Below are 25,783 nucleotides of genomic sequence, written 5' to 3' on the forward strand. Positions count from 1 at the left end.
TCATCCTCTGTCGTCCCCTTCTCCTCCTGCCCCCAATCCCTCCCAGCATCAGAGTCTTTTCCAATGAGTCAAGTCTTTGCATGAAGTATTGGTGTTTCAGCTTCAGCATCAGTCCTTCCAAAGAAATCCCAGGGCTGATCTCCTTCAGAATGGACTGGTTGGATCTCCTTGCAGTCCAAGGGACTCTCAAGAGTCTTCTCCAACACCACAGTTCAAAAGCATCAATTCTTCGGCGCTCAGCCTGCTTCACAGTCCAACTCTCACATCCATACATGACCACAGGAAAAACCATAGCCTAGACAGGACGGACCTTTGTTGGCAAAGTAATGTCTCTGCTTTTGAATATGCTATCTAGGTTGGTCATAACTTTCCTTCCAAGGAGTAAGCGTCTTTTAATTTCATGGCTGCAGTCACCATCTGTAGTGATTTTGGAGCCCAGAAAAATAAAGTCTGACACTATTTCCACTGTTTCTCCATCTATCTCCCATGAAGTGGTGGGACCAGATGCCATGATATTCGTTTTCTGAATGTTGAGCTTTAAACCAACTTTTTCACTCTCCACTTTCACTTTCATCAAGAGGCTTTTGAGTTCCTCTTTACTTTCTGCCATAAGGGTGGTGTCATTTGCATATCTGAGGTTATTGATATTTCTCCTGGCAATCTTGATTCCAGCTTGTGTTTCTTTCAGTCCAGCGTTTCTCATGATGTACTCTGCATATAAGTTAAATAAACAGGGTGACAATATACAGCCTTGACGAACTCCTTTTCCTATTTGGAACCAGTCTGTTGTTCCATGTCTAATTCTAACTGTTGCTTCCTGACCTGCATACAAATTTCTCAAGAGGCAGATCAAGTGGTCTGGTATTCCCATCTCTTTCAGAATTTTCCACAGTTTATTGTGATCCACACAGTCAAAGGCTTTGGCATAGTCAATAAAGCAGAAATAGATGTTTTTCTGGAACTCTCTTGCTTTTTCTATGATCCAGCGGATGTTGGCAATTTGATCTCTGGTTCCTCTGCCTTTTCTAAAACCAGCTTGAACATCAGGAAGTTCACGGTTCACAAATTGCTGAAGCCTGGCTTGGAGAATTTTGAGCATTACTTTGCTAGCGTGTGAGATGAGTGCAATTGTGCGGTAGTTTGAGCATTCTTTGGCATTGCTTTTCTTTGGGATTGGAATGAAAACTGACCTCTTCCAGTCCTGTGGCCACTGCTGAGTTTCCCAAATTTGCTGGCATATTGAGTGCAGCACTTTCACAGCATCATCTTTCAGGATTTGGAATAGCTCAACTGGAATTCCATCACCTCCACTAGCTTTGTTCGTAGTGATGCTTTCTAAGGCCCACTTGACTTCACATTCCAGGATGTCTGGCTCTAGGTCAGTGATCATACCATCGTGATTATCTGGGTCGTGAAGATCTTTTTTGTACAGTTCTTCTGTGTATTCTTGCCATCTCCTCTTAATATCTTCTGCTTCTGTTAGGTCCATACCATTTCTGTCCTTTATCGAGCTCATCTTTGCGTGAAATGTTCCTTTGGTATCTCTGATTTTTTTGAAGAGATCCCTAGTCTTTCCCATTCTGTTGTTTTCCTCTATTTCTTTGCATTGATCGCCGAAGGCTTTCTTATCTCTTCTTGCTATTCTTTGGAACTCTGCATTCAGATGTTTATATCTTCCCTTTTCTCCTTTGCTTTTTGCTTCTCTTCTTTTCACAGCTATTTGTAAGGCCTCCCCAGACAGCCATTTTGCTTTTTTGCATTTCTTTTCTATGGGGATGGTCTTGATCCCTGTCTCCTGTACAATGTCACGAACCTCATTCCGTAGTTCATCAGGCACTCTGTCTATCAGATCTAGGCCCTTAAATCTATTTCTCACTTCCACTGTATAACCATAAGGGATTTGATTTAGGTCATACCTGAATGGTCTAGTGGCTTTCCCTACTTTCTTCAATTTAAGTCTGAATTTGGCAATAAGGAGTTCATGGTCTGAACCACAGTCAGCTCCTGGTCTTGTTTTTGCTGACTATATAGAGCTTCTCCATCTTTGGCTGCAAAGAATATAATCAATCTGATTTCGGTGTTGACCATCTGGTGATGTCCATGTGTAGAGTCTTCTCTTGTGTTGTTGGAAGAGGGTGTTTGTTATGACCAGTGCATTTTCTTGGCAGAACTCTATTAGTCTTTGCCCTGCTTCATTCCGTATTCCAAGGCCAAATTTGCCTGTTACTCCAGGTGTTTCTTGACTTCCTACTTTTGCATTCCAGTCCCCTATAATGAAAAGGACATCTTTTTTGGGTGTTAGTTCTAAAAGGTCTTGTAGGTCTTCATAGAACTGTTCAACTTCAGCTTCTTCAGCGTTACTGGTTGGGGCATAGACTTGGATTACTGTGATATTGAATGGTTTGCCTTGGAAACGAACAGAGATCATTCTGTCGTTTTTGAGATTGCATCCAAGTACTGCATTTCGGACTCTTTTGTTGACCATGATGGCCACTCCATTTCTTCTGAGGGATTCCTACCCGCAGTAGTAGGTTTAATGGTCATCTGAGTTAAATTCACCCATTCCAGTCCATTTCAATTCGCTGATTCCTAGAATGTCGACATTCACTCTTGCCATCTCTTGTTTGACCACTTCCAATTTGCCTTGATTCGTGGACCTAACATTCCTGGTTCCTATGCAATATTGCTTTTTACAGCATCGGACCTTGCTTCTATCACCAGTCACATCCACAGCTGGGCATTCTTTTTGCTTTGGCTTCATCCCTTCATTCTTTCTGGAGTTATTTCTCCACTGATCTCCAGTAGCATATTGGGCACCTACTGACCTGGGGAGTTCCTCTTTCAGTGTCCTATCATTTTGCCTTTTCATACTGTTCATGGGGTTCTCAAGGCAAGAATACTGAAGTGGTTTGCCATTCCCTTCTCCAGTGGACCACATTCTGTCAGACCTCTCTACCATGACCCGCCCGTCTTGGGTTGCCCCACGGGCATGGTTTAGTTTCATTGAGTTAGACAAGGCTGTGGTCCTAGTGTGATTAGATTGACTAGTTTTCTGTGAGTATGGTTTCAGTGTGTTTGCCCTCTGATGCCCTCTTGCAACACCTACCGTCTTACTTGGGTTTCTCTTACCTTGGGCGTGGGGTAACTCTTCACGGCTGCTCCAGCAAAGTGCAGCCATTGCTCCTTACCTTGGATGAGGGGCATCTCCTCACTGCCACCCTTCCTGACCTTCAATGTGGGATAGCTCCTCTAGGCCCTCCTGCACCCGCGCAGCCATGGCTCCTTGGACATGGGGTTGGTCCTCCCGGCCACCGCCCCTGGCCTCGGTTGTGCGGTTGCTCCTCCCTGCTGCCACCCTTGGCTTCGGGCTTAGGGGCATGGGGTAGCTCCTCCCGCCCGTCGCCCCTGTCCTCAGGCTTGGGGCATGGGGTATCTCCTCCCGGCCACCGCCCCTGATCTCAGACGCGGGGTAACTCCTCTCGTCGCCGCCCCTGGCCTCGGGCGTGGGTTGTTCCTCCCGGCCACAGCCCCTGGTCTCGGGTGTCTGTGCCCTTTAAAAATGGTTAAATCAATTTTTTGGGGGCAAATTTTGTTTCAATAAAAAGTTAGAAAAAACCCAAACACTTGAGGGCTTACTCTGTATAAAGTATCATCCTTACTGAAACGCATTATTATTATTTAAACTGTTTTATTTGGCGGTGCTGGAACTTCACTGTGGCATGTGGAATCTAGTGACCTGACCAGGAATCGAACCTGGGCCCCCTGCAATGGGAGGGTGGAGTCTTAGCTGCTGGACTGACAGGAAAGCCCCTAAACTGCATTAGTTTTGTGACCCTCTCAACAATCTGAGGTCTTCCCTCAGACCATTCCTACGGGCCACATTAATGCAGTGCTTCTATAAGCGAGACTCCATGTAAACTATTTCATATATTGATTTAATAACCATAACTGACCCATTCTAAAGAGAACAGGGAACAGGTACAGAAACCAGGTTATCTGCAGGAAAAGGGAAAAGGCAGGGCTTGACATAGCCTGAGCTCCTGATGTGGAGCTTCCCTGCGATGTCTACAGGCCCACAATCCTGATGGAGATGCTGGGATGGGACCTGGGCCCTGCCACCCCTGAACCCCAAGTTTGGTGCCTGCCCTACCCTCTGACCTCAGCTGTGGCCAGGGTTGCAGGGGACCCTCTAGGCTCTTGACCGCAGTGTTGGGCACCATGTCCCCACACCTTACTGCTTTTGTTCATTATTATTTTTACTTTCCTCTTTCCTGTGAAAGTCCCCACAGAGCCAGCACAAACTTTCACGCTTAGTGAATGCTATTCTGGTGTCTGTTACATAAAAATGTGATGGGAGGTTATGAAGTGGATGCTTGCCTTGCAAGTATGTGTGTGGCCAGTTTTCCCGCTCTGTTCAAAATCCATCCTTCTCTAAAAAATGGAACTCATTCACTGAAGTGGCAACAACCAGTGCTCTGCAGCAGCGTCTCCTTGTTCTGCTCACGCTCTACCCTACAACAAAAGCAGTTTTCCTAACAATTTATCTTTCATTTATTCAATCAGCTTAATTTGCAAATTATGCCTTTAAAAGGTTGTTGCTGAACCACCTAAGACGCCGGGATTCTTGGCCTCTGGAGAATTCAATCCGGGACCAGTGACAAGGTTTGATCACTCAGAGCTTTTTTGTAATAAAGGTTTATTAAAGTATGAAAGAGATAGAGAAAGCTTCTGACATAGACATCAGAAGGGGGCAGAAAGAGTGCCCCCCCGCTAGTCTTTAGCTGGATGTTATATAGCTACTAGCAGTCTGCTAATTAGAGAAAGGAAATGTCTCAGACTCAGAGAATGGCACCAGGCCCCTCACCCACAGCATGCATTTTGAGATAACATTGGCACCAGGTGAGTCATCTCAGGCTATAAAACCACTGACATGAATCTTGAAGGCAGATTTCCAAGCAAATATACAGTTTCATTAACATAGATTAGGAGAACAATGTATAACATACTGGTTTGTCAAGTGGGTTCTGAGCCTTTAGGCGGAACCAAGTTGAAGAGAGAGTCTAGGGTAAATACACAGTGCATTAACATAGCTCCAGACAAATATATCCGTAAGAAAAACGCATCGGTTAGTGCAAGAAAAGTGCATTTGAGAAAAGTTCAGTTCAGGTGGAACCAGGTGTCATTATGGCAACACAGAATTTTAAGAGAAACCTCTTTTTAAATTTGTATAGAGAAGGGGAAAAATCTTAACACTTGTTTCCTCCCGCCGCTTCTTAACACTTGTTTGTTTCCTCCCGCCACTTAAGAGAGAGATAAAAAATGTCTGACACTTGCAGCCTATTTCCTCAGTTTGGAAACCCCTGGCCTCCCTGTCTGTTACCCTCTCATCTTAAAATGAGTGATAATTGAGGCTTGATAACTTAGATTTTCATTTATGAGTTCCTTCTAAAGTAAATGTTTTAGTATTTGGGTTATACCATGATAATACCTGTATTAAAAAAGGCATAAAACTAAAAAGGTCCTGTCCTCCAGCTGGAAGATGAGAGATGGGTAAATGCTTGAGTTTTCACATGGGGATCACAGTGAACACATGAGTCAGAAACCAAGACTCTGAAACATAATTGCAGGCAGGTATTCACACTAGGTTATCAAATGGATGCCGGGGTCAAATCTCCAATTCCTAAAAGTCAACCAAGAGTCCTTAAGAACACATAATGACAGGGACTTCCCCGGTGGCTAAGACTCTGTGCTCCCAATGAAGGGAGCCTGGGTTTGATACCTGGTTGGGCAACTAGATCCCACATACTGCAACTAAGACCTGGTACAGTAAAAAAAAAAAAAAAAAAAAAGAATAGAAAGAAAGGGCCTATAAACACACACACACACGATGACAAAATAATCTTATTTTTCCTTGGGGGTTGGCGTTTTTTTGGGGATGTGTCTGGAGTCTTGGAAGCTTGAATACACTATGTTCTCCTACAAATGGACCTTGAGAGCTTGTCTGGAGGTCCTAGCAGGGGAGTGCAGGTACTCATATATCCTTGATCAAAGAACGGTCCTCCTCGATTGGAGAAAGTTGTCCTCTTCAGCTGAACATGCAGCTTGCCTAACCAACCAATCAGTGAAATCAACCCCAGCAGTCAGTGAGGTGACAGATGACACAGCCAGATCATCCTCACAGAAGGTGTTTTTTAATAAAAATATTTTTATTAATAGGGCTTCCCTAGTGGCTCAGTGGTAAAGAATCCACCCACCAACACAGGAGACGCAGGCTCACTCCCTGGGTCAGTAAGATTCCCTAGAGGAGGCAATGGCAACCCACTGCAGTGTTCCTGCCTGGAGAATCCCCACGGACAGAGGAGCCTGGTGACCTACAGTCAGACAGGGTTGCACAGAGTTGGACACAACTTAGCGACTAAACAGCAATGGTATCATTTTCTACAGAAAGAGAGCAGAACGTCTAATCTTCCCTCAAACAAGGTTGATAGAAATTTGCTTTATATTGTCGGTAACTAAGAAGAGTTTTTTTCCAACTTCAAATCACATTTCATTATTGGAAAATCATATACATTTACATTTGTAGGACTGGTGTCAAATAACAATTTATTTTTTCTTAAAACAAAAACCAAAAAACTCTTAAAACATGTTCCAGCACATTCAGTGGCAAAGATCTACCAGTGGTACGCACATTAAGAAAACACGCAGTAGGCTGGCAGTAGCTGGGCTGATTAAAATCTATACGCCTGGAAAGGTGGTTGTGCTTAATGGAGCTCTGAAGAATCAAAGTGCAAAGCGATGTAGAAAAAACAAGTCTGAAAACTTCAAAGAGTTTTTAAGATAGACTTAATTTCTCGTGATTTTCCCAAAGCCAGTCATGATATTTATTTAACTTATGGTCTTCAGGGTGTACCTGGAAGAAATACAACACAGGAGACAGATGCCTATGTAAGTTTGTCAGAAATGCATTTATTAAATTGGCTTTTTAAAGATATAGTGGTGCTGGTGGGGGTGTGTTTCCCCTGGTGGCACAGTGGGTAAGAATCTACCTACCAATGAAGAGGACATAGGTTTGATCCCTGGTCTGGGAAGATCCCACACGCAGAACAACTAAACCCACGCACCACAACTACTGAAGTCCATGCACCCTAGAGCCTGTGCTCTGTAACAAGAGAAGGCGCCGCGAGAAGAGAAGTCGGTGGAAGGAGAAGCCCATATACCCTAATGAAGACTAGCACCCGTTCACCGCAACCAGAGACCACACAAGGCAGAGAAGACCCAGTGCAGCCAAAAATAAGTAAGTAAAATAAATAAAAATTATTTAAAAAAAAAAAAAAAGATACGGTGGGAGAACAGTATCTGCTGATAATATACCTGAAAAAGTATAATAATCTGTAACCTAATGGGATTCACGAATGTTTAGGATTACACCTTACATCAAAGGAATCCTTCACAGTTTATAAGATACTTTCCAGTTTGGAACTGATCTTCCCCAGGACTCAGTGTGTGAGGTGGTGATAACGTGAGTCAAATATTAATAGGCTATTTTTCCAGAAGGAGGTTATAGACCCTGAGAGTTTTAAACGAACTGCTCAGGTCACAATACACAGTGAAGCAGGGTTGGGCTTGGCTAGGCCGAGCAGCTATATGCGTCAGGGCAAGTCACAGGCGAGGGAGTTAGCATACCAGGCTCTGAGGCAGTGCCTACTGGTGGCCAGGATGCCTCCTGGATGCCTGCAGGCTGGGCATACTCGATAGAATTGGCAGCTGACGAAGGACCCATTGACCGTACAAACTGAGACCACCTAATCCCACACAAGCCTGCTCTCCAGGGGTGGGCTTGTGAAGGCGAGTACGACCATGACATGAGGAAAACCGCATGGGGCCTAGAGACGGTACGTGAATGGGAACGACAGGAAAGGCCCAGAAGAGGCACACCGATGGGGTCACTCAGAGGCCAGGGAGTCTTCATCAACTCGGGAAAACCTCTAGACCCTCTCCTGCATCAATAAACCCCAAGCCTTCACTACCCCTCCAGCTTGGAGTGAAATTGGTTGTGACCGTAATAGCGAGTTAGGTCCAAGAAATCATCTGAACCACCACGGTGGACTTATTTTGTCCCAGAGACAGAACGTGCTGGAGCTGGGCCTTACCTGCTTCCACTCATTGACGCAAAAAATTCGGTACGAGTCGTTGCCATATTTGCCAATCCCGTGAAGCTCGATCGGATACTTCCACTGCTTTGTCAGATATTCATCTGTGAATACAACACCCCAAACATCAGGTCAGCCTCTAGAAAAATCCTTTCCCTAAAAAGGAGAAAAGGACGGGAAAGCATGTCTCCTAATAGCCTAATAGCAGTGGTGACTGCTTCCTTCTGAATTCCTGCAGCACAAGTCCTGTCAGCTCTGCTCATCTACCACGAACTCATCTTATTGTCTTGAGCTGGGCTAACTGGACAGAGGTAACATCCCAGAGGTCAGCTGGGCTTTCTGCTTCACTGCCTTCTTCCCCTAATCCTGCTCACACAGCCTGACCCAGTGCTGGGCAAAGATTTATCTTCTGGGTCAGTGGGAGACCATGGTTTGGGGCAAGCGAATGATTTTCAAATGCCTTCGGAGCTTGGGCTGAAAGATCTCTATTAATGTCGCAACTGAGGACATGGAAATTTAAGGTGTGGCTCTCTCTTAAATAGCCACATTTCTATGTTTTCTCCTTTGGGTGTATGCGTAAAGTTACCGGAGAACTTGATAATGGTTTTTGCTCGAAGATCGTAGAGACCAAGAGGTTTAAGAAATTCTGAAACATCTCTCCAGTCTGCGGTCCTTGCAGCCTCAGCAGAAGGGTACTTCTCCAGAAACTGCCAGAGCACAGGGATGGCCATTTTGCCTGGGAAGTTAAAAATAAGGATGCGATTACATGCCTCCGGTTGGGTTGATTTTAGGTGCAGGTACTTCCTTATCTATAAATCTCACATGAAACTGAAAAGTGTCTCTTGCATCTCCACTGAGCCATCTGGGAAACCAATGTTTTCTAATCGGTGGTTTAACAAGAAAGAATGAAAACAAAAAACTCTCTATATGAAACTTGCCTTGGTGGCTCAGATGGTAAAGAATCTGCCTGCAATGTGGGAGACCTGAGTTTGACCCCTGGGTCAGGAAGATCCCCTGGAGAAGCAAATGACAACCCACTCCAATATTCTTGCCTGGAGAATCCCATGGGCAGAGGAGCCTGGCAAGCTACTGTTTATGGGGTTGCAAAGAGTCGGACACGACTGAGCGATCAAGCATGCACAAGAAGACATTACCTATATAAACAGCAACCATTTTCAGGGTTGAAACCTAACATCATTAACCTATTTGGTTAGTTGTCCAGATTACACTGAAACCTGACCTTGCATGATGTCAGTTTAAATAATCAGATCATCAGATAACTAGTGTAAAAGCATACAGAACACAAAGATGCCAATGACATTAAGGAAAGTATCCAATGAAAAAGAAGTGCATTTATACATGACAGAGAGATGAGGAATGTTAAATAACTGATTTTCACTGATGACCAAAAATAATTTGGAAGCAGAAAATAAATGACAATTTGCTCCTTAATGCAAAAGAAGGCTGGTAATAGAGACACAGACATAGTACTATAAAGCAATTATCCTTCAATTAAAAATAAATAAATTTAATTATTAAAAAAACAAAAAAGCTGCTGGAGGTTATCTAGTCTAACTTTCTCATAGGTGAAAAATTTGAGGATTACAAGAAAGCCTCACCTGAGGTCAAAATCAAACCTGAGGCCAGGCCTCCTAACCAATTCTCCTCAACACAGAGTCTTTACCAAGACAAAGATGAAAAGAATCCCAAACCTGAGGTCCTATTGAGAAATATAGTTGCAATGAGGAGCTTCCACGGATCATGAAAAAGAGTTTCCTGGACGAGATTAAAAGGTGACCGCGGAGGTGTCCACTTCTTAAAGGCCTTGCGTCGTGGGGGGCTAAGAGCTAAAGAAACACACCGTATCAGAGCTGAACACCTGAAGCAGATTTAAAGTCTGGCTTTCTAATGGGAAAAGGGATACCTTCTTTGTTGTATTTGCTGGAAAAATACAGGCTTGTTTTCCTTTTTTCTATTTGTGTCCGTGGGACGGTGTCTTCTGAAAAGGAAGAGTGAACATTGTTTACAGAATCTATGGTTCAGTCTACAGAAATATTCAGGACTGCAAATAACAGTCCACTACTACTAAAAAGCATTTAGAATGCCCCAAGCGCTACTCTAAGCTTCACAAAAATTAGCCAATTTAATCCTACTAATGAACTAGGAGCTAGGCAGGTACTATTTTATCTCCACTTTGAAGACAGGGAAATTGAGGAACAGAGAAGCTAGGTAACTTGCCCAAAGTCACACAGCTAGTAAGTGTCAGAACTGCAATTCTTTTTTTTTTTCATTAGCTATACTTCTTTGTTCTATTTAATCAGTGGTTAGAGCTGAAATTCTAATACAGGCAACAAGGCTCCTGAATCCATGCCTTTAACTGCTGTTATACTAGTTCTCTTGTCATTAAAATATTTTAAGACTAGATCATGAATTTTTTTCCCATGTCATTAATTTTTAAGTGAAAAAAGCAATACTCAACACATGATCCCAATTAAAAAAAAAAAAAAAAGAAAAAAATGATGTCGATTAGAAGGAAATAAACCGAAATGATATAATGGTTGTTGTTAACTTTTCTTGTAATTTTCTGTATTTTTCAAATATTCTGCAGTGAATACTTTTATCAGAAAAACAACAAAAAAGGATACAGGTAAAACAGAACCTGCAGAAAAACCCAAAGATCTGGACCTTACAACACCTGAGGCCACTATCTATTGGGATGTTCAATTTACCAAAGACTCTTTAACCACCGTTATTAGGCCTCTCGAGTTTCTAAAATCATCACATTTAATACTCGCTAGAGCCCTACCCTCGAAATTTGCATGTCAGTTAATAATACCTTGTGTTTGTCTAGCACAAAGCCATCTTTTTCACTCTCCATTTTACAACATTCATGATGTGAAAAACAGGACTAGTGAAGGTTACCACTTGTTATTTTACAGATGAAGACTCTTAAGGCTTAGAAATTAAGCAACTATCTGAACAACAGCGAGACTGACTATAGATTGGGATACGTATCCATGTCTCCAGGTAATCAGTCTGGGTTTTTGTGCTATTCTAGTTTGAATAGGCAAAGCCCAGTGGTAAGTAAAAAGAGTTAGAACAACAGAAACTGCTCTTACTACCTACTTGCTAATTTCTTCTGCGGATTCCTATAAGTATATGCTGTCTAAGCCTTCTTATTAACAGGAGACTAAGTTCAGTTCACTTGGCAGTTTATAACTAAGACAATGGGGAAGTCTTTACTACTTCGTCAGACATCTATTATTACCTACAGTAAACGTATCATCTCATGTTAAGAATAGACTTTATGCACGAGATGAACAGAATACTTCCATTTTAGTCACTAAAGGATGTTTTCAATATTTTACTTGCTCACTGTACTAGCAATAAATCTACATAAACTTCAAGACTTTAGGAAGTTCAAGGTCTTTAAAGGACAGATCTGAAGAATTTTTATGCAGTTCCTAGGTGTATGTGGTCATCTTCTATTTAAGGCAGAGAAACTCCAGGCACAGCAAAGACATAATAAACCCATGAGGGGGACCAAGAGAAGGAACCAAGTCTAACCACCTGCTCTACGGGTCCGTCCACGCTGTCTCCCCAGAGGACTTCAAGTAAAATTACTGTTCTTTAAAGGAGTTATTCATTATATCATAATGGCATAATGAATAACTAAGAGAGGGCTGCTCAAAGGTCTCCTTTTCATCTCCTATTCACTGAAGTATCATAAAGGCAAAACTGCTAAGCTCTGAACTCTGTATTAAGAGCATATTACAAATAATAGATGAACTATGTGATTAGTTTTGAATTATTTAGAGCTCTAAAGCATTTTAGAGTAGCATTACAACAGAAAATAAAAATGATTGTGATACATGCAAAATTAAACTGGAAGTCACATATCAGTAATAATTAACAACTGGAAGTCACATATCAGTAATAAGTAACAAGGGTGCAAAGAGAAGATACTGGCTAATCTCAAACAGTTTACTTATAAAAGGAGTCTTCCTCAAACCTCAGAAGGGCAGCCTTTTCTTCCCCTCTAAAGTTATAAGATTACTGGACAAAAGGGAAGAAGGGAGAGCACTATTGACAAGTCCCAGGTGTTGTACCAGGGAGCCATGGTAGCAACTGTCTGTGGCACAACTGTCCTCTGCTGGGGGCATCAGAGTGGCAGCCCGCCAATCCCTTCTCTGCCATGCAAAAGGGCTTAAACATCAGTTAGACAAAGCACTAGGACCAACTGGTAGGATGTATCTGATAACATGGCTCAAGAGCTTCATTCTGTTCTCACATCCTAACTGCCTACAGGCAGGAAGTGCCAACTCCTCATCGCGCCTTTAACAGCACTTTAGTGCACTGAATACCTTGAGATACTTTCGCAGATGTAGGGTTTTTCTGTGTTTGTGAGCTGTCGTCTGTTTCAGAGCCACCTTCTGAAATGTCCATATGCAAATGCTCCTTCCTCTCTGCAGCTTCTACTTTGGTTCTTATTTCCTCAGATTCTAAAAGGGGGTCCTCACACTTATTGTTGGGTTCCGCTTCTTTGGCCGAACATAATTTGCTTACAATGCCAGAAGGGATCTGTTCATCGTTTGATCCCAAACACGATGATTTTTTTTTACCAAGCCTCTCCTCTTCAGTGGTCACGCTGAGGGCCTGTTCGCTGGCTCCGGCATCAGAGATGCAGCAAGTTCCCTCAAGGTGACTTTCCTGTGCAACAGGTTCACTTTGAGATTCTCTATTACTTTGGACAGGATCGGGAAGACTCTTGCGGCACCCTGGTTTTGTTTTCTTAGTTTGAATCTCTTTCAAAACAGTCACCTTTCTTTTGGACTTGCTAACCTTTCTGGAGGCAATATCATGAACACCCTCATCTTCTTTCAAGTTGGGTAGTTCTCCGCTATCCTGCAATTCCAAACAAGCACCTGGCAGGGGAAATACATCTTTCTTCCTCATGCTCCGTGTCCTGAGGTTCCGGTTTGAACTGTTACTTTGGTGTTGCGGTTGGAATGTCAGAGCTGCTGTGTTTCGGCCTTTACATTCTGACTTGATGCTTCTTTCAGGACATACACTGAAATCAAAGTCTTCTGGCTTAAGAGAAGTCTCTCCACTTTGGTGAAGATAATTAACAAGTGAAACTCTGGATCTGAACTTCTGTCCCTGTGGGCTAGAAAATGACATTAAAGGACACTTATTGCTAGTAAATAAAAGTGACTTTTAAAAAGAACTGCGTCACGTTTCAGATGTTTTATTAATAACCTCCAAATTTTGCCATGGACATTGCTATTTAAAATAAAAAACTGCTAAAAAGGTGCTTTTAAATAGCTTCCTTTTGATAATATAACACAATTTTACAAATATAACTCAAGTGCAGTCTTCCCAGTAACCATTTGCAGTCAGAGAAAATGTTAAGTATTTGTCCCCAGCTCATCTGATATAACTAACCAGTGACAACGAAGGAACAGAATCCATGATGGTTTTATGGTGAAGACAGAAAAAAGTCAAAATTTCTGCTATGTTTTCCTCCCATCTGTCTAGACATAATTATTTGGCTGTACTGTCTTTACGGCCCTGCATGCTCACCTGATAAAATGTACGTCGTATTTGCCTGCTGTTTTCCCAGATAACCTTTGCTTCACAACTCTTTCCCATCCACATGGTACAGACTTTCGGCACTCTGTCATTGCGTTCCCACCAGATTGAGCAGAAGCAAAAGGCTCTTGTAGAGGGAGATTACATTCACTGCTGCTTTTCATCACCATTTGCTTTTCATCCTCTCCCACTCTTTCTGACCCCAGAGCAACATCTTCCTCCCTGAAAAAAAAAACAAAGTGCAAGTGATTAGCTCATTTAAAATTAATTTGATTCTGCTTATTAAGTTTCAGTCAGTGACAGAGAAGGAACCACATAGACTATGGGAGAGGTTAGAGTCAGTATGGATCAGTCATGCTATGAGAGTATCTTCCTATTTTTCAACACCTTCCTGTCCTCCAATATGGGTTAAAAAGGGTTGGAAATCTCTGAACAATGAAAAACTCAAGCAATTTGCTAGAAAAACATTTTTTTGTTAATCACTGAATAGCACCGTTATACAGGTTTCTGGTGACATCTGGCATAAATTGAAACATATGAACCAAGAGCCAAGTTTTTAACCTGGGGATACACAGAAAGGCTTAAAGGAGTTAGTGAGATACCCTCTTTCACCCTCCCTCCCAAATAAGTGAGGCAAAATTTTAATATATATGCATTTTGGGGGTGGTGGGAAAGTATCTATTACTTTCATCAGAAGTTGTAGCCCTCAAAAAGGTAAAGAACTTCTGATATAGAATTTTCAAATTCTCATTCATTCTTGATCTGATAACCTTGAGAAGGTAGGTAGGATAAGGATTACTCTCATTTTATTGATAAAACTGAGTGACAGGAAGATTGTTACTTGCAGAAATGATTCCAGAACCCACGTCTACTTAAATCTTGGTCTAATACTTCTGTTCCTGTACTACTGTTGAAAAACTTCAGTAGAGGGTATCCTAATCACTCAATCATACATTTTCAAAGTTGGATGAGTGTCTAAAGATGTCTTTCTAACCAACTTCTTTTCTACAAACAGGGAAAGTAAGCATGAATCAGTGATTAACTAGAATTAGAATCAAGGTGTTCTGATGCAATTAGGGGTTAAATAATTTGCGGGATGCGGGGTGGATCTTGAGAAATTTTACCCTTTACAGCTTTGGTGATAAGGAAACTGAATTCTGGTGAAAACAGCACAAACTTTAAAATCAACAGAATGTAGTCAAATCCCAGCTCTTTCATTTACTATCTGTGTGATCCAAGAGCAAGTTACTGAACCTCTAAAAGTCTGTTTATCCACCTGTAAAAAGGAGGTGATACCTCTTTTAAGGTAGTTCTTAAGATTATATTTTTTTGAAGGGGGGAGTACGTAAGTCATCTTAGCCCCATCCCGCGCATACACAAGTACTCAAACAATGACTGCAGCTTCCTGTGTTACTTTCTCAAAGTACCCATTTCTCGAGCGCTGCTGGCTGCTTAACACGACATCTCCTCCAAGGTCTTCCTCGGATCCTCCAAGATGAGTGATGATCCTGCAGTCAGATGACTGACTCCCAGGCAGTCATCTCCTTGCACCAGAAAACCTCCCAGCAACCTCGTCCAGCCCCTGCTTGCAGGAATTAACCCTGCCGGCCTCCAAGGCTCCATCCAACCTAGTTGAGAAAGGCCCACCCACCTTCTACTTCCCCCTCACCCCCAACACTCATTATACAGGTGGTGAAGCTGAGGCCCGAAAGGGGACAATGACTTGCCGGAGGTCACACAGCCGGTCTGGGACTAGGCGCTCACGGTCGACGACCGAGGGGGCAGCTCCGCAGTCCCTCAGGCTCGGACTCTCCATCCTAGACGTGCCTCTCAAGTGGGCTCCGGCGGCAGCAACAGGCCGAGAGGGGGCGTCGCTCTGGGTGTGCGGCGGAGTAAGAGGTGAAAATTTCTTCAGTTCGGAGCGCTAGGCTGGAACCAACAGATGAATGCAGTGCAAGTCTCTCCGATTCCTCAGCAGCTTTCCGGCCGCCCCCTCGACCGCAGCCGCTATTTCCGCGGCTCAGCCAATCAAATCCTTCGTCAAGGAAGACGCACCGTTCCGACCAATCGCGGACGCCTCTAGGTTCCCGGTCCACCGTTCCAGCCCTTTTAGACATGCGCACTCGAAACCCTGGCGCGCGCAGCTCACTGCGCATGTGCGTTGCCAGGGGTAACGCAGGTAGACAAAGTGGCTGGCTGAGAGAGGCCTATTGCCGAGGCGGGGAGGAGGGGCCCGAGTCTTCAGGGAAACCGCGATGAGGGCCGTGTTGACGTGGAGAGATAAAGTCGAACAGTGGTGAGGATCGGGGCTGTCTGGGAGGAGCGGGAGGCCCCGGCCCTCGGGGATGGCGGGCGCCTTGGCGTGAATCCCGGTGGTTGCCAAGGGCAACGGGCCTGCGGGCTGGGCTGAGGACACTGAGCCCCCGGTCTGGGCGACTCCAAGGCCGCCCTCCCACCCCTTGGCAGATGCAGAAACTGAGGCCTGGAGTGGGAGCGAGGGGTTGTACCACGTATGAGGTAGCGGCCTTTGGAGGCGGCTTCACACGTCCTCACAATCTTATCTTGTTGCCTTACTCAAAAATCCATCCTGGGCTCCTCGGTGTTTTCCCAACTTGACAACTTTTTGCCACATCCACGTGTTGCCTATAGTCTTGTTTGTTTTTTCTCAAAATTGTCTGACTTATTTTTCTTTAAATATGATTTTACATTCTACAGGAACCCTTATTACTCCGTATATGAAAACCAGTAGCAGTCGCTGTAAATGTAAGATAACTGTAGGACTTAAGGCAGGGAGAAACAAAAGGAGGTTAACAAGTTGTACGTAGATACTGTTGCTAGGGAACCTTTGAGCCTCAGGGGTACTGTCTTTAAAGCTGGAGATTTAGCAAGTGTGGTCGAGAGGTGCTTGCGATGAATAGCATCAAACCAAGACTTTGTCCTGTGTCTTGTTAGAAGGTTTGAAAGAGTCTCGAAAGAGAATGACTGTCTCACTTTATGATTCAATATTGTTTAATGTTCTGTTCCGTTTTTATCACCTAAATTCATCATTTTATCACCTAAACCATCGTTGAGTGGTTCTGTGAAGACCTACAAGACCTTCTAGAACTAACATCCAAAAAAGATATCCTTTCATTACAGGGAACTGGAATGCAAAAGTAGGAAGTCAAGAAATACCTGGAGTAACAGGCAAATTTGGCCTTGGAGTACAAAACAAAGCAGGTCAAATGATAACAGAGTTTTGCCAAGAGAATGCACTGGTCATAACAAACACCCTCTTCTATCAACACAAGAGAAGACACTACACATGGACATCACCAGATGGTCAATACCAAAATCAGATTGATTATATTCTTTGTGACCAAAGATGTAGAAGCTCTATATAGTCAGCAAAAACAAGACCGGGAGCTGACTGTGGCTCAGATCATGAACTCCTTATTGCCAAATTCAGACTGAAATTGAAGAAAGTAGGGAAAAACCACTAGACCATTCAGGTATGACCTAAGTCAAATCCCTTACTATCATACAGTGGAGGTGACAAAGAGATTCACGGGATTAGATCTGATAGACAGAGTGCCTGAAGAACTATGGATGGAGGTTCATGACATCGTACATGAGGCAGTGATCAAGACCATCCCCAAGAAAAAGAAATGCAAAAAGGAAGAATGGTTGTCTGAGGAAGCCTTACAAATAGCTGAGAAAAGAAGAGAAGCTAAAGGCAAAGGAGAAAAGGAAAGATATACCCATTTGAATGCAGTGTTCCAAAGAATAGCACAGAGAGATAAGATTGATAAGATCACTTTCTCAGTGATCAATGCAAAGAGATAGAGGAAGACAATAGAATGGGAAAGACTAGAGATCTCTTCAAGAAAACTAGAGATACCAAGGAAACATTTCATGCAAAGATGTGCACAATTAAGGACAGAAATGGTATGGACCTAACAGAAGCAGAAGATATTCAGAAGAGGTGGCAAGAATATACAGAAGAACTATACAAAAAAGATCTTTATGACCCAGATAACCACAATAGTGTGTTCACTCACCTAGAGCCAGACATCCTGGAATGCGAAGTCAAGTGGGCCTTAGAAAGCATCACTACGAGTAAAGCTAGGAGAGGTGATGAAATTCCAGTTGAGCTAGTTCAAGTCCTAAAAGATGATGCTGTGAAAATACTGCACTCCATATGCCAGCAAATTTGGAAAACTCAGCAGTGATCACAGGACTGGAAAAGGTCAGTTTTCATTTCAATCCCAAAGAAAGGCAATGCCAAAGAATGCTCAAAATACCCGACAATTGTACTCATCTCACATGCCAGCAAAGTAATGCTCACAGTTCTCCAAGCCAGGCTTCAACAGTACGTGAACTGTGAACTTCCAGATGTTCAAGCTGGATTTAGAAAAGGCAGAGGAACCAGAGATCAAATTGCCAACATCCACTGTGTCATTGTAAAAGCAAGAGAGTTCCAGAAAAACGAGAATTCCATGAGAGTTCCAGAAAAACATCTACTTTTGCTTTATTGACTATGCCAAGGTCTTTGACTGTGTGGATCACAACAAACTATGGAAAATTCTTCAAGAGATGAGAATACCAGACCACCTGACCTGCCTCCTGAGAATCTGTATGTAGGTCTAGAAGCAAAAGTTAGAACTGGACATGGAACAACAGACTGGTTCCAAATTGGGAAAGGAGTATGTTAAGGCTGTATATTGTGACACTGCTTATTTAATTTATATACAGAGCACATCATGCGAAATGCCAGGCTGGATGAAACACGATCTGGAATCAAGATTGCTGGGAGAAATATCAATAACCTCAGATATATAGATGACACCACCCTTATGGCAGAAAGTGAAGAAGAACTAAAGAGCCTTTTGATGAAAGTGAAAGAGGAGAGTGAAAAAGTTGGCTTAAAGCTCAACATTCAGAAAACTAAGATCATGGCATCTGGTCCCATCACTTCATGGGAAATAGATGGGGAAACGATGGAAATAGTGGCAGACTATTTTTTTGGGCTCCAAAATCACTGTAGTTGGTGACTGGAGCCATGAAATTAAAAGACGCTTGCTCCTTGGAAGAAACACCATGACCAACCTAGACAGCATATTAAAAAGCAGAGACATTACTTGGCCAACAAAAGTCCTTCTAGTAAAATCCATGGTTTTTCCAGTAGTCATGTATGGATGTGAAAGTTGGTCTATAAAGAAACCTGAACGCCGAAGAATTGATGCTTTTGAACCGTGGTGTTGGAGCAGACTCTTGAGAGTCCCCTGGACTCCAAGAAGATCCAACCAGTCCATCCTAAAGATCAGTCCTGAATATTCATTGGAAGGACTGATGTTGAAGCTGAAACTCCAATACTTTGGCCACCTGATGCAAAGAACTGACTCATTGGTAAAGACCCTGATGCTGGGAAAGATTGAAGGCAGGAGCAGGGGACGACAGAGGATGAGACGGTTGGATGACATCACCAACTCTATAGACATGAGTTTGAGCAAGCTCCGGGAGTTGGTGAAGGGCAGGGAAGCCTGGCGTACTGCAGCCCATGGGGTAGCTGAATCGGATGTGACTGAACTGAACTGAAATTCATCATATAAGGTTGCATTTGGGGGAATACTGATTTACTGGGGAGTTTTCCACAGCCTGACTTTCAAAATCTTCCTTCATGATCTTTTCAGCTTCATTGTGAAGCCTCTGTTTTAGCTTCTGGAACAGGGCCATTCCCCCTCTGTCTTTTCTTAGGCCTCTCTGTGTGAGGAAAGCATGCCTTCATCTCACAGTGAAGTCCTGAACATCCTTAAGGCTCCCTTTGGAAGTAGTTGCTCTCTTTGTACTCTGTACCAGTAATAGCTAATGCTCACTCTGTGCCAAGCGCTGGTTAAGAACTTCATATTTTTTATCTCGTCGTCACTTCACAACAACCCGCTGACATAGGTACTGTACTTATTTCCGTTTTACAAAGGAGGCGACTGAAGCACAGAGACGGTAAGTAATTTGTCAAGGTCACACAGTAAGTGATGGAGGTAGTTTTCTGGCTCACTCCAGAGCCAATGCTCTTAGCCACTAATTCATTATTCCCAGTGTTCCAGGGAACAGCAGGCTGAAATGCCTTTAGGAGTCAAGCAGGCAACAGAAGTAGGAGATGTTTATTTGTATCTTAAACACAAGGAATTGTCTGTTTTCGGTAAGGGTATTTCTCTTTTCTGTACTGCTCTTTTCTTAAAACATATAGCCTTTCTACTGTATCTTTCACTTCTACTTTTTAGAGATTTGAGTTAAAAAAATTTTAACTTATCTTTTAACTCTGTTATAAAAGTGCTCATAGCACAAGCTGCTGATAGCTAGCAACTGACCACTGGATTTGAGTTCTGGCTCTAACTGCATTGAGTGCATGCTCAGTCCACTCAGTAGCTGTGTATTTTCAAGCAGGTTAGTTAATTTTTTTTTACCTGTTTTCTCATGTGTGAAACAAATATAGGGTTGTTATGAAAATTAAGGAAGTTAACATGTGTAAAGCATTTAAACTGTACTTTGCACACACGTAAATAAATGTGCTTAATAAATATCAGTCACTGTTTTTAAAGTACTGAGAGCAGCCACAATTTGTTAAAATTGATAGTAACTCAGGAGAGTGGAAGGAGGGACAGCACAGACTCTAGAGTCAGACCTGAGTTAAAATTCTGGCCCTTTCACTGCTGACTGTGTGATGCTGGGCAAGATGCTTGACCTCTCTGAGCTGGGTGCCCTCAAGGGAAAGTGCAAGTGTTAGTCGCTCAGTTGTGTCCAGTTCTTTGCGACCCCGTGGACTGTAGCCCATCAGGCTCCTCCATCCATGGAATTCTCCAGACAAGAATACTGGGGTGGGTTGCCATTTCCTTCTCAACCAGGGATCTTCCCAACCCAGGGATCAAACCTGGGTGTCCCGAGTTGCAGGCAGATTCTTTTCCACTAGCGCCACCTGTAGTCGAGTAGTAATTCTTACCTCACAGAATTGTGAGGACGCCATAAAATAATGCATTTGAAGAGATGAACATGAGGTGTCTCTGTGGTAAATGCTCTTAAGTAGTTACCAGAGTGTTTTGTTTGTGTGTTTTTGGCCACACCTTGAGGCTTGCGGGGTCTTAGTTCCCTCTGCTTAGTCCCTCAGTCGTGTCTGACTCTTTGCGACCCTTTGGACTGTAGTCTTCCAGGCTCCTCTGTCTGTGGGGTTTTCCAGGCAAGTATACTGGATACTGGAGTGGGGATTTTCCCAACCCAGGGATTGAATCTGTGTCTCCTGCATTGCAAGCGGATTCTTTACTGGCTGCGCTGGTTCCCTGCTTGCTGTTGTTCAGTCACTAAGTTGTGTCTGACTCTTGGAGATCCCATGGACTGCAGCACGCCAGGCTTCCCTGTCCTTTACTATCTTCTGGAAAAGTGAAAGTGAAGTCACTCAGTTGTGTCCAACTCTTTGTGAACCCATGGACTGTAGCCTACCAAACTCCTCCACCCATGGGATTTTCCAGGCAAGAATACTGGAGTGGGTCACCATTTCCTTCTCCAGGGGATCATCCTGACCCAGGGATCGGACCCAGGGATTGAACCCTGGTCTTCTGCACCACAGGCAGACTCTTTACTGTCTGAGCCACCAGGGAAGCCCTCACTATCTCCTGGAGTTTACGCAAACTCATGTCCTTTGATTCGGTGATGCCATCCAACCATCTCATCCTCTGTTGCTCTTCTCCTCCTGCCCTTAATCAGGGATTAAGGGATCAAGCCCATGCCCTTGGCAATAAAATCTCTGTCTTAACACTGGTGGGCCGGGGAATTCCCCAGGGTGTCTAGTTTTGGCCCCTCACAGGTGCCCGGTTAATTTACCCACGCCTAGCTTTTACAGTGGGCCATCATGGCAGTGCTGTCTGACACAGTCTTCCTAGGGTCACTGGAACTAATAAAGTTGCTGCCTGGAGGCATTTGAGAATCTTTGTCATATGGCTGCAGTCTCTTTTCTCCGGCCTTATCCCTTGCTCCCTGTCGCCCTGCACTGGCCACGTTTCAGTCAAATTAGGTTGTTTGCATGTTTGCTCTTCCCGCCGTCCGGTCTTTGCTTGGTTTTCTCTGCCTGAAATGCTGCGCTTGCCCAGTCTCCCCCTGCCTGTCTCTAAAGCCCTGCCTTTTTCATAGGTTGTGTTCTTTGTGAAGCTTTTTCTGATCCTCTTCAAATCAGAATACTCTGTCTTCCTGCTTGGAATCCCACAATATATGCTTTACTGTATCTCCTAAAGCCTTTATCACGGTCTTATTCTACACTCCATCCAATCTAAGAGGTCACTGTTTGTAAAATATTATTTTCTGTATGATTTAAGAGAGCAAAGTATGCTGCCAACTAAACTGACACATTATCAATTATAAGACGCATCCCAGCATCAGACATGTTCAAATGTGAAAAAAAAATGTGTGCTTTAGACTTGATGACACGTGGTTCTTTCTGAGTGTGTCTGAGCCTTGCCTTCCTACAGGGTGGTCATTTCATGACGGCAGGGAGGGACTGATTTTGCCATCTTGTAGCTGTTAGTTCTTAACATGGAAGAGGCACTTGGTAAACATCGGATTAGTTGGAGGAAGTAATGATGTTTTAGTAAATGACCTGTGGATTTTCTGGCCCTCGCACATTTGTTTGTGTAGCCTTTATGGTTTCATGATGAGATAGTGCCCCCCACTGTTGACCCTTTGAATCGAGTCTGGCGTCTGGCTTCTGGACAAGTGGTAAGTGGGATACAACCCTAGCTGCCAAGTGAATTGCGATGGAAGGTGTGGTGATTGAATGGAATTTGCAACCGAACGCAATTCTTAGCTATTATTTTTCTTCCTCCTACACAAGCCGTGCTTTGTAATGGACATAACATTTGCTTTCCTGGCCGTTAGCCGGCCTCGTCATTTTGGCTGCTAATTGTCCCTTTGCCTTGTCTTGTCTCCTGTTTAGTGTATATGACCTCGCGTTCAAGCCCGATGGAACCCAGCTGATTGTGGCTGCGGGAAACAGATTACTGGTAGGGTTTTGTCTGTTTCCTTTTTAAGTGCTTTTTTCCCCTCTCCCTCGTGTAAGTGCTCTGAAATTTGACCCGGTTTTTAAGATAAAAAAGGCAAGGGCGGAAAAACCAGTCATTACTTTTTAATAGGGAAGGAAATGGGCTATTTAAAACAGGTAGGTAAACTGTCTATCAGCTAGGAACCTGTGAACAATACCTCCTTTGGAGTCATTAATCTTTCACATTTTACTTTGAGACACCCGTGAACGAGTTGAAAAATAATTAATCAAAATGCCTTTGAAATGGAGCCATTTGTCAGTTCACATTTGTGTCGCCCTGAAAAATTCAAGCAACAGGACTCAAGGGGCTCCCTCCATGAAAAGCCAGACAGCCTGACCCCAATTTTAGGCACAGGCCCTTCCTAAAGAGTTCCATATGGATGTAGTCCTATTTTTCATATTCTCAAAGAATATAAGCTCCCACTGGAAGCTGTCCCAGTGTATAACAGTCGTTTTCAGAGAACACTTTATGTTTGACCTGAGAACCTTTGCCTGCTCGCCCCTTCCTCCTGCGTAAGTCCACTTCCTCTCGCTTTGTCGTCTCTAGATGTGCAGACGGCCTGCTTTCCACTGTCCGCGGGAAACCACATAATCTTAAAGCCCTGAGTCAGTTGTTCCACAGACTTCTTCTCCAGGGTAAACAGTCCAAATCCTTTTAGGTTTTTCCAGTAGGTTATCTTCTCCAACACGGACCCTTTCTGGAGGGTCTTGCCTTTATTTCCCAGACGGTGTGTTTTTTTCAGTCTCCACAAAATGTATGGATATCACACAGCTCTAAAATTCTACGTCCACGTTACAGCTGGGCTTTAGAACACTCCCTCCCACTTGCAGACCCCGAGCCCAGGTCTGTGACTCTCAGACTCTCGGGAGCAAGTGTGAAATGCCTCTCTGTGATGTCAGCAGTAGGGGCAGGGTTGCACTAGCATTTCTTCCTGCTCACACTGGGCTCTTTGTGCTGGCTTTCTCTGGGAGGGTCTAGCTTGATTGGTCGCAGATCCAGATTCACGCAGGGGAGTGAATTTTGCAGGGAAGTTCCACGGACTGAACTTTTGTTTTCTTGAGCATTAATGGTACATTCCCAGCCATGTAACGTGCAGAATCGTGGCCTCTACTTCTTGGGTTCCCCAACTTTCACAGCCAGTCTGGTTTCTCTGTGTAGTTTCTGCTTGGTACAAACTGAGAATATTGACACATGTTTTGTTATGAAAATAAAAATAGCGGCAGTGACCTGCAGGAATTCTGACTCATGGATGCCACGTGGGTAACCTGTAGTTTCGTCTCCTTTGCCAGGTTTATGACACATCTGATGGCACCTTGCTTCAGCCCCTAAAGGGACACAAGGACACGGTATACTGTGTGGCATATGCGAAGGATGGTAAGCGGCTGCTCGGCTTCAGTCTCTGTCACGGCCTCACAGCCGCTCGTCTCTCTCCTTGCCTGGGCCCACGTCGTTAGTGAGCTCAAGCACCACTTCCGGTTTCGGAAGACAGTCAGTCTCTTAGACTTCAGTCATTCAGCTTAATTCAGTCATTTAAGTATTCATTGAGGCCCGTCTGTGGGCCAAGTATTGTTCTAGCTGCTTGAGGTACTTCAGAGACCAAAACAAAGATCCCTGCCCTTGTGGGACTCATGTCTATGTTGTGGGAGGGGAAGGGGAGAGAGTATGAGGAAAGACATACAATGAATGTACTCAATAAGTAGATTAAACAGTACGCTGGAAGGTGGTGAGTGTTAGGAAGAAGAGAAGGGCACAATAAGAGGGCTTGAGAGTGCTGGGCGGGTCAGGGCCCTGGGTGCAGGATGGGGCAGGGGAGTCAGGATGGCTTGTCGAGATGGGGACCAGTAAGCAAAGATTGAAGGTGGGGAGCTAGGGAAGTAAGGACAGCCAGTACCAGGGGGAGGGGAGCTCCTCGTAGAGGGAACAGCCATTGCAGAGGTCCTCAGGTGGTCGTGCCTTCCTGGGGCTGGGACAGAGCATCGGTGGGAGCAGCAGGGGACGAGGGCAGAGAGGTAACAGGCGTGGGCTGGCTGGTTAACGTGCGCTGCCGCAGGATTTTGATCCTCACTGAAAATGGGGAACCGTTTCTCTGAGCAGAGGAGAAATCTGATCTGATTTCTGTTTTAAATACTGGGAACAGCCTGCAGGGGGTGAGGGTGGAGGCAGAAGGACAAGTGAAGAATTGTCGTCTTGTCATCCGGGCAGATATTATCACACTGGTGATGGCGGCTCAGATCCCTGTAGAAGCAGAGCAGGTCGTGAGGAGTGGATAGAGCTGGGAGGCAGAAGCAGTAGGATTGGCTGACAGTTGCATGTGGGGTGTGAAGGAAGGAGTCGGGGTGACTCCCGGGTTTTTGACCTGAGGGACTAAAAGGATGGAGTTGCCCTCCACTGAGATGAGGAAGGCTGCAACTTACCGTGAAAGGTCAGGAGCTCAGTTTCGGACACACTGAATTTGGAGACAGTTGATGCTGTAGGGAGGAGAGTGGGAAATGCCAGAGCAGTGTGGTTGAGTGAGAGGAGGGGAGGAGATCCAGGGCAGAGATGGGCATGGCGGGAAGCTGGGGGTGTCCCTGCAGGTCCTGGCAACGGAATTCTGTCCCATCCTTTCAGTGAAGCAGGGAGCAGCAACACCTGAGAGTGAGGATGGGGAAGGAGGTGTCTGAGAGTTGAGGGCAAAGGAAGAAAGTCAGTCACCACCTGCCCAAGGGGCTGAGTAAATGGCCCCAGGAGGTGTCGTGAGATGCCAGCTACCTGAAAGGCCCACCCGAAGCTGGTGATCATGGATTGAAAGTGAACTCAGCGGTGTGATGATGTCTTTTTCTCCTTCACTTAGAGCTGCATAGATACGGGAGGGGCAGAGCAAGTGGAGACGGGATTTAACCACAGTGGTAGGTTTACAGGCTCCTCTTAAAGATGAAGTTCGAGGGCAGGGGAAGGGGATGTATGCAAACGAGTGGTTATCTACATTGACCTTGAACT

The 25,783-nt window shown here is 44.2% G+C and overlaps 2 protein-coding genes across 5 annotated transcripts in view; one reads left to right on the forward strand and one right to left on the reverse strand.

Annotated features, from left to right (window-relative positions):
* Window positions 1-6,586: 6,586 nt before the first annotated feature.
* MBD4 (methyl-CpG binding domain 4, DNA glycosylase) lies at window positions 6,587-15,750 on the reverse strand. 2 transcript variants are annotated; one of them, XM_027523069.1, is made up of 8 exons: window positions 15,470-15,750; window positions 13,734-13,964; window positions 12,515-13,317; window positions 10,075-10,146; window positions 9,863-9,997; window positions 8,737-8,886; window positions 8,151-8,254; window positions 6,587-6,910 (listed from the first exon to the last, which is right to left on the reverse strand). In XM_027523069.1, the coding sequence occupies exons 1-8, from the start codon at window positions 15,556-15,558 to the stop codon at window positions 6,833-6,835; spliced, it is 1,662 nt and encodes a 553-aa protein (XP_027378870.1). In that variant the 5' UTR covers window positions 15,559-15,750; the 3' UTR covers window positions 6,587-6,832. The 2 variants fall into 2 exon arrangements, with proteins under 2 accessions (XP_027378870.1, XP_027378869.1); XM_027523068.1 differs by having other exon boundaries at window positions 10,075-10,149.
* Window positions 15,751-15,890: 140 nt separating this feature from the next.
* Window positions 15,891-25,783, forward strand: part of IFT122 (intraflagellar transport 122) — a 69,074-nt gene continuing 59,181 nt past the window's right edge. For 2 of the 3 annotated variants that reach the window (XM_027522431.1, XM_027522429.1), the window contains exons 1-3: window positions 15,891-16,038; window positions 22,699-22,765; window positions 24,094-24,178. In XM_027522431.1, coding sequence (XP_027378232.1) covers window positions 15,998-16,038; window positions 22,699-22,765; window positions 24,094-24,178 — 193 coding nt within the window. In that variant the 5' untranslated portion in view covers window positions 15,891-15,997. The remainder of the gene's footprint in view (window positions 16,039-22,698; window positions 22,766-24,093; window positions 24,179-25,783) is intronic. The other variant, XM_027522430.1, reaches the window with a different exon arrangement.

This window comes from Bos indicus x Bos taurus, chromosome 22, assembly GCF_003369695.1.
Source record: "Bos indicus x Bos taurus breed Angus x Brahman F1 hybrid chromosome 22, Bos_hybrid_MaternalHap_v2.0, whole genome shotgun sequence".
Lineage (NCBI taxonomy): Eukaryota > Metazoa > Chordata > Mammalia > Artiodactyla > Bovidae > Bos > Bos indicus x Bos taurus.

Excerpts from the sequence above, each read along its gene's own strand:
- MBD4 (XM_027523068.1), bottom strand. The coding sequence starts at position 15,558 with ATGGAGAGTCCGAGCCTGAGGGACTGCGGAGCTGCCCCCTCGGTCGTC. Across the intron at positions 13,965-15,469 it reads GACCGGCTGTGTGACCTCCG|GGAGGAAGATGTTGCTCTGG; the intron begins GCAAGTCATTGT and ends TTTTTTTTTCAG. Across the intron at positions 8,255-8,736 it reads AACCATTATCAAGTTCTCCG|ATGAATATCTGACAAAGCAG; the intron begins GTAACTTTACGC and ends TTGTATTCACAG.